General features: G+C 28.5%; 1 protein-coding gene across 4 annotated transcripts in view; it reads right to left on the bottom strand.

Annotated features, from left to right (window-relative positions):
- Positions 1-7,164, bottom strand: part of LOC106678050 (uncharacterized) — a 38,201-nt gene extending 31,037 nt beyond the window's left edge. For 2 of the 4 annotated variants that reach the window (XM_014416344.3, XM_014416366.3), the window contains exons 1-3: positions 6,777-7,164; positions 5,302-5,420; positions 3,973-4,002 (exon numbers count right to left, since the gene is read on the bottom strand). In XM_014416344.3, coding sequence (XP_014271830.1) covers positions 3,973-4,002; positions 5,302-5,420; positions 6,777-6,852 — 225 coding nt within the window. In that variant the 5' untranslated portion in view covers positions 6,853-7,164. Of the gene's footprint in view, positions 1-3,972; positions 4,003-5,301; positions 5,421-5,666; positions 5,807-6,776 lie in introns of those variants that run through there. The other 2 variants (XM_067048595.1, XM_014416351.3) reach the window with 2 other exon arrangements.
- Positions 7,165-8,983: the final 1,819 nt, after the last annotated feature.

The following is an 8,983-nucleotide window of genomic DNA, read 5'->3' as shown; positions in this document are numbered from 1 at the left end:
TAAATTATAACTTTTTTGTAGTCAATTCAAATTACTAATGACTAAAAATTTAGTCTTTATTCATGATTAATAGTTTAGTTGTAGTCACCGAAAACATCCAAAATTTACAATAAAACTTATATTTTAAAGTACTGTTAAAATCTATAATAAATAAGTGCTATTCGTTAATAATTTATTTTTCTATTCACATATGACCTAAAAGTTTCTAATACTACATTGCTGTTTATTCTAATAAGAAAAGTCCTTTTTCTCAACTTTTATTCCAAAATGACACTATTATAATTACGTAAAAGCTTTTACTGTAAAATCATAATTTATAGTTCTTCACCACTTAGTTTTAATTAAAGAGAAATATCAATATTAAAAAAAAAAGTCAATTTTATTCAAATTAATACTTGAATTTTTATTCAATTAATTTTATATACAATTAAAATTTTGATCAAAATTCAATGCCTAAAAAAATTATTCAGATTTTTTATTTGTTTTTTAATCTGATAAAATTTTAATCTTGATGTATGAACTTTTATTCATGACTATTAATTCTGATTTAAAAATCTTGAAACTTTTTTATTAGCTGGATAAATTGCCAACCAACTAATACTCAACTCTGATTTTCTTATTTTAATACTTCATTTATCTTATTTTTAATACCAAATGTTCCTAATCGATAATTGAGATTTCGCATGTTATGATCATGCTAATTCAACAAATAACCAATTGGTTTTATAGTTTCCAGCCTTTGAATCAATATTAGATGCCAGAAACTTCTTGTCATCTTCATTTTTAACGGCTATAATTCACTACTTCCTGATACAATAACAAATATTCTCATTTTTCATTAAAAATTAAGTTATGTAATCTTCAAATTGTCTTTTAATTGTTTTATAACCATTTTTCAAAGAGATAACTTATTCCCTGAGAAATGAGTTATCTCTATGAAAAATGATAGTCGTTGCCATCCAGCTTTATCTGAACCTGTCGCAACCATCTAGTCTCTATCGTACTAAACTTCTTAAAAGTAAATATCGATCTAATCATCAGATGTATATACTTTCATTAATTGATCTTTATCCAATATTCACCATAGCTATGACAAGTAATTTAATTATTACATTATCTCTCAGTGATGTAAAGTAGCTGAGTTCTAACTCCATTAATTTAGCCATGTTTTTTTACTTTAGATGCAGGTGGCTGTTTTTCATGTTTTTTCTTAAACACTCTGGAAAAGCAGAGGTAGCTAGAGAATGATTGTGAAAGGAAAATTATAACCACACCGTTTAAAATCTTCACATTCATAAGTTCACTTTACATTTCAAAAAGGTTATACATTATAAAATCCAAGAATTATAAATTAAATTTAACAGTGAGGGACGTCCTGGCTGTGCGGGTTGGGGTGCAGGTCCCAGTGCATTCGGTTCAGAACTTTGTGGGTTCGGTTCAGAACATTGTGGGTTCGATCCAGAACATTGTGGGTTCGATCCCCACTTGGGGCAATTAATATTTAACTTTCGATGGTCCTGAAAAATGAATTTTGACACTCCCACCTTGGTTAATACGCGGCAACAACTCAGGTAGCCGCCAGGGATTGGCAAAAAGGACCAAATGGCTCACTTGCTGGACTTGTTCCCCCACCAAATACCAATACCAAATTAAATAGGGGCAGTTTTACACAATTTATTCATTGTAGTTATTTCATATTACATATAACTGCAAGAAATTGTAATGTTAGAATCTACTAAATGAGAAAAATATACTCAATCTCACTTTCCAACATTTTTTTTAAAGCAAGAATAAGATTCTCACCACAGCCTTCAAGTTAGTATCTGCTAAAAAGCATTTATATTTATTCTTACTGATCTTCAAGTTCATCATACCATCCATAGATCAAAATTCGCTATCCAGAAGTGGCTTGTTGTGTTTAGTAAAGTCATAAGCAATCATGACAGTTGCATGCTTTTCAAATTAAATTAGCTAATTATTCAACCTTCACAGATACTTTACTACTTTTATTTTGCATTCTTCCCTGAAAAATTTTCAGCCAATTTCCCTATATTTTGTATTTACATTGTATTTCTTGAATAAAGCTGTTTTATTTCCTGTAGTACTGAAGAAATATTTGTCAATCTATTTTACCTTAAACATGGCATTATTTGTTATTTCACAGAGTTCATGGTTTCACAGAGAAAATTAATCTAAAAATAATCGAGTATTGTTTTTACACTGCCCATCCAAATTGACGTAAAAATCCATTCGGAAAATGCTAGACTAATCTTCAGTCAAGGAGAGGGAAAAAATCTTGTTTCATAATGAATATTTTTGACCAAAAACCATTATCAGGCCTCACAGCTGATTCCTAACCACCATTTTCCAACCCCTGAGTTAGAGCCTTCATATGTAATAAGAGATTCAAGTTAAAAATGATCCCATAGATTTATGGAGAAAAGCTTAACAATGAAATGAGATAGATATTAATCACATTCATTGATCAATAACATGGCTCTATTTATTACCTCATCTACCACTTAGACTATATATTTTTTTTCTTCTGTTTAATAGGAGGATTACCCCCTCTAATATCCACTGCAGCAACCAGTTAAGTGCATTACCAACTTGTAATTAGTTTATAAGTCCACATTAAATCTTTAAGTTCAAGTAAGATGAACGGAAGCATTATCCCATATTCTTAATAAATAAAATTATTTCCGCTTAAATTTAAACAACTCTTTAACAAATAGGAACCTAAGATAATGACTCCACTCGTGATCTCTTGAGAAGAAGGGGACTTGGACAAGGTTACAAAAAAACGCCGCATCTTTACCTACATTAATCTATGGCCTTGTAGTTGCTCGGTCATACCTATCCAAACTGTTGTTGTTTTGGATCGAGCCTTTAGTATTTAGTATGGCATTAGCCAATATTCCGGGCATGAAATGGCTGTCTAAAATGGAGTAGAATAGGTGACCTACCTACGTAAATATTTACTTGTCCTAAAATAATAATGTAACTACAACAGAGGAGTGAAGTGTGTGAGCAGGCGAATCGCTAATTAAGTCCTGAATTATTTATATGAACTTTACAAAACAGTAAAAATTCCATTATCTATTGTTCGATTAATAACATTTCTAAGTAGCAAGAATTTTAAAGGATTTGAATTTTATCTTTAATCAAATGAATGTTAACACCAATATTTACTTATTAGTTAAAAAATTATTTAAAGATTAATTCAATAAGTACTTGTAATTATCAAAGAAATATTGCTTTACCAATAATATACACTTCAAATTATTTGTATAATAATAAAAAACATGAGTTCATGGCGGTGTTGAATTAGTAACATGTAAATCTGAGATAAATTAAATTTAAAGATTTTTAGTTTCTAAAAACTACCATAAATTGAAGTTTAGAAAAATTAAACGAGGTACTAATTAGGAAAAATATTATTATAAAAATATTAATCAAAGAAAAAATTTCTTAATTTTCTGAAAATATCCCATAATATTTAAATCAACAAATGTATTAAATTCAAGTCTTCCACATTTTATATAACTAATTAAAATCTTATACATCATTACAACGGAAATCTCATCTAGAATATATAAATAAAATACTTCCAAGTACCTTGATGTTGACTTCAAGAATTGAACATAATTTCTTTAAGGCAATCAAGAAAAGACCTAAGCTATCAAATTGTCAAACTTGCAAGTCAAAGTATAATTTTTCCATAAATTGTACTGTATAGTTCATTTTCAGTTTTAATAATGAATCTAAATAAACATACATATATTATAAATATTCAATATACATTTTAAAAAATACATGAAAATTTTTGGTAGTATTGTTATTACTGCTGTCAACTCTGAGCTTAGTGAGCAAGGAGTATCAATAGAAAATGCTGCCTGATAGAAATAATTATTTTTAAAAAATCTATGAAACACGTTTCAATACAGATCTAATCATGCCACTCAACCTTACCTCTTTATAAACAACTTCCTCCACATTTGGCTTAAAAATAAAATTGAAACATATTATTGACAAAAAAAAAATTTTTTTTTTAAAGACTTTACAGTCATTATCAAAATATATCATAATAACTAAACATCAAAACTCAAAAATAAGAAGCACTATTGACCTCCATTAAATGTTTATTAGTTGCAAACTATATTGTTTAAAACAGGCTTTCCACCATTTTTTTCTATATGTAGTGCTTACTACAAGAAGATGCAATTATGAACCGCAATTCTGAGACATGGACAAACAAGTGGACGTGTAAATACCCACAGCTTAAATGAGATGAATGAAGAGTGCTAAATTGAGTTCTTTTGTATAAGTATAATTTAACTTTAAAAAATACAATGTCAAAAATGGCATAACTAAAGGGTCTAAAAACAAGAGATAACATTCAGATAAAATATTTATCACTTTTCACTTTTTCTGACCAATACCAAAAATACTAATTATAAAACTAAAGACAACAGACAAACAAATATTTTCAAAGTTAAAAAGAAATCATTAAATGTAGTTAAAGACCACTTATTTTCATTATCGAAAACAAAGAAAAGATATAAAACTAACCCAATGTTTAAAAAAAAAAGTAATAGTAATAGAATAATCATAGGACCGTATGAAATTTTCATTACAATAACGCTAACCTCCTAATTTAAAGATCAAATATTATAATTGTATACCAATACTCGGTTATGACACCTTGACTTTCTCCTTAGATATACATTAAATTAAATAAACAGAATAAAAAACTTTGATTTATATCCATACACAGGTATTATACTTAACATTTAATTAATAAATCAATGATGTTTATTAGATCCATCAAAGAAACATAAAACAGTCAAGTATAAATTAAATCACTACTTTATATCAGTATATAATTATAATGTGTATTTATAAATACTTCAAGTGAAAATATAAACTTTCTTTAATTTTACTTGAGAGCCATTATTGTTTTCAAAGCAGTAATCAAAGTAATCATTTTTTCATTAAAAATATTTAAAATATGGGATAGGTATAATAAAATAGAATCTTAAACCTTAAGAAATATAATAATCTGTCAGCTTGCATAATATCCATTTTGTGTTCTGTAAACTTACAAAAAAAAAAACTCTAATCTGCAAATAATTAGATTGTAAATGATTGTTTCGGAATGTCTTTTCATGAAAATAATATTAAAGCCATACTTAAAATACTACAATGCTTAAACATATTAAAAGTGAAACAGTGATAATATATAAAAAAAAAATAAATGGCAAGGTGTTGTTATATTATTTAAAAAAATTAAACATTTACCTTGAAGCCATCTCTACGTTGTTTGCAGCAGGTGCAGGCAATAAGTGCAATAACAGTGGTAATAAGCAAAGCTGCTCCGATAATCGTAATTCCGAACCCATTACTCACTGCTAGAACAACTGTAAAGAATTATATATAAATCTTATGAAAACTTGTTAATTTTTTTTTTACTATCAATTCAAAATGAATTGAAGATAAACTACACATCACATATTATTTTTAACAACAACGATTATTTATACTTGATTTTATTACAATAATATATGTTATTTTCATTCTCCAGAAATAACAACTTAAAAATATTTTTTTTCTTTAAAATTAAAGCTTTTAGCTAGATCTCATGAAATTATTCAATAATTACATACTAATTAGAATTAATAATGAAAGTAAGAACATGATAGGAGTAAATCCAAAACATCAAAAAAACTTAAAAACACACACTGGCAACAATTAGAAAATTAATGTAAAATTAAAGCACTCAAGAAAATGAATGGTGAAAATACCTAACCTATAATAGAAGGGAAAAAAAAACAATAAAACACTTGAATAAAATCAACTTCAGAGAAAGGCATGAGTCACCCACCCACTAATATAGATAATACCAGGATGTTATGATAATATATCTTTTAAATAAAATAACATTGGAAACTACTTTTTGATATAATATCTTAAACATTCTGTGTCAAATATGGAAATGATTAAGGAAGATAAATTTAAATACAAACACACTTGATGGAATTATAGCTGCAATGAAATAATTTGAAAATCAAATTGTAGTTTTAAAATTATCATTAGGATTACATGGGATATTAGAAAACAAAAAATCTTTACCTAATCGTTTAGGCATATTAATGAGAAACAATATTAAAAAAAAAAAAAAAGGAAATATTGTTTAGTAAAACTAAAAATATATTTCAATCATTTAATATATCAATATAAAAAATCAAGCAGTGAGTACCAATATAATAAACATGCAATGATAGTTTTGTTTTAATAAAACCTATGAAAAACAACAGTAGCAAAATATTACTAGAACTAAAAATGAGTAAATGTCATCAATACTCATTTGAACCAATATAGTTATAATTTCAATTTTGAACGAAGCTCAAAGTACAGAAACAATAGTAATGATTACAAATATAAATAAGGAACCTCTAGAATAAAAATATATTTCAAGTGGGGTTCTTATCATAAATTCATTCTCAAGTATGTCAATGAGATAAAAATAGCTTAATTAGTATAACTAACTAAAAAGAAATATTGAAAATCATTTTGTGATTAAATAAAGGAGAATCTTCACAGATTTATAGTTATCTAAAGGTTATTTACTAATCTTGGTCCTATTTAAATAATCATACAACCAAAAAGAATTACAAAAGTGTCAATTAGATTGATAGTATCTACGAATCTATTATGATACCATAAAAAAAAAGATTAAAAAAAGTGTCAAATATAATAAGCCTTTCCTTACTCACCTTTAGGGTCAATTGGGTGACCGTTAGTTGAAATAAATCCAGTTACAAAGATCAGAAAGGAACCGCAGGTAAACATACTTATTTACTCAGACCATTAGTACCCACCGTTAAATAAAACAAACAATGTAATCATTTTAAAGTGATATAAATCGTAAAATATGGCTGACACAATAACACTTCAGTCATCTTTTCAACACAGACAAATGGGACACTGCTTACAAACTAACCGACCGTTACGCATAATAAACACCCTTAGACATTAATATACTTAAAATAAACTGAAACAGATTCTAAACTACGACAAATTGAAGCAGGTCCATCATATCTCAAACGAGACAAGAGGACACTGGCTAGAAATAAATGCCCTGTTAGTTCCACTTCTGGGTGTTAGGATGCAGTAGTATGGGGAAACCTTTTTAAATATTTATGCTCAACAACATATTTAATTCAACCACAATCTGGAAAATTATACAAAGGCCCTTGTTCCACTAGAATGGAATTTTATGGGACCCAATTTTCCGAATGGATGCAGTACCTCTTCTTTACTGATTTAGTAGTTTATCTTATCATTCCGGAAGGGGGCGATTCATCACTTAATACCCCCCAAACATACTTATCATTTATGTTTAAATTGAAAACAATTTGACAACCGTATTGATTAATTGTACCGCAATTTTTTCATGTCATTATGTATTGTAAAATTGCAGAGATTACGAAGAATTCAGAAGAAATACTTAAACCTTTCTAGCAGTAGTAAATAGTGAATTAACGTTCCGTCAATTTAGGCTTTAGCAAGGCTGTAAAACGTAAGATTGCATTGTAAACATACTAAGAAAATAGACATATAATATATATGTAAACAAATAAAGGCGCTCTGTCATAAAACATTATATCTAACATTTACAGTGAAGTTTTTGGAATCAACGAACTCCTTAGGCTGATTCCACAGATTTTTTTAGGAAATTTGTGTTTTTTTTTATAAAATTATGGTAAATGACTGTTGCTTAAAGGCAAAGCATTGTAATTCAAAAACATTTTAACACGGCAAAAGTTTTCATTTACCATTGAGTGCCTCTATTTATAAACAATCTTTTAGTCAATGTTTCCACATTAGGTTTTTTTTTATTTCTCTTCTGGTCGGCCAGATTTGCTTTCAGCCTGAGCCTAAACTTTCCAACTTACAACAAACTTTTTTTCATTCCACCCAAACATACAAAAAAAAAGTTAGGCTTAACAATTAGACATCTATTGGTGGTGCCGGTTCAAATCCGGCCTGGGGTGTTGACTTCTTTCATTGGGTGGTGGTCGTACAAAATGAAAAACTTTGACCCTAACCCAAGTTAGGCAGTATAGGATTTCAATAGGAGTCTTGGCCGAAAAAAAAATAGTTTATGCAAACTATATTACACAACTGCAAGATATTTCTGCATTCAATGTATGTATTCATATTTTAATTAATAAATTGAGTTACATAGTAATGAAAGGCATTTGCTTGTCGAATGTTAATACCGTTTTAATAATAAACCCATACATGGCTAAATTCCAATTGCTATTTTATTTTTACATAATGGCACTTCAACTTGGTTACAAGTCTTGGCATCCTCTAGTCGGCACAGTTTTGTGTCCTCGCCATTTAGTGCCTGATTCATAGGATCTTGTAAGGCCCAGTCATTTACATGAGCATACCGTTTGACCTAAAATACTTTTCCCTCTGAACCACTCCTTATACACTCTCATTTAGAGTGTGTCTCAAGTGAATACGCGGCCTTACATTTTGGTGGAATTTTCTTCATATACTGAATATTTGCCTTACTAGGTGTCTTAATTTGAACAAGGGATTGTGATGGGCTGATAATATATTAATATAACCGTCTATATACGAATAATTCTTTTTCATGACAAATTTACAAATGTGGTTATTAATTAGTTGTAGAAAAAAGAAAAGACCTATAAAGGTCTTACATTCACATCCGTATTTCAACCCTCTGACTCGATATGAAGATGCTCTGGAGTGCAGAAAAATCTTTAAAGCTACAAAAAATAGCGAGGGTGTAGAAAAAATGTTTACCCTTTAAAGGCACTTCCCTTACACCAACTTAGTTCATATGCGAATTTTCAACCCTTTAACTCAATTAGAAGGGACTGTAGAGGTACACGAAAAACTAAAAAAACCTAAACATCGCGAACAAACATTTGGACATGAAGTT

The sequence above is a fragment of the Halyomorpha halys genome, unplaced genomic scaffold, assembly GCF_000696795.3.
Source record: "Halyomorpha halys isolate HHAL.00 unplaced genomic scaffold, Hhal_1.1 Scaffold9.1, whole genome shotgun sequence".
NCBI lineage: Eukaryota > Metazoa > Arthropoda > Insecta > Hemiptera > Pentatomidae > Halyomorpha > Halyomorpha halys.
The sequence above is the reverse complement of the archived record's forward strand: the minus strand, read 5'-3'. Positions and strand labels throughout refer to the sequence as shown.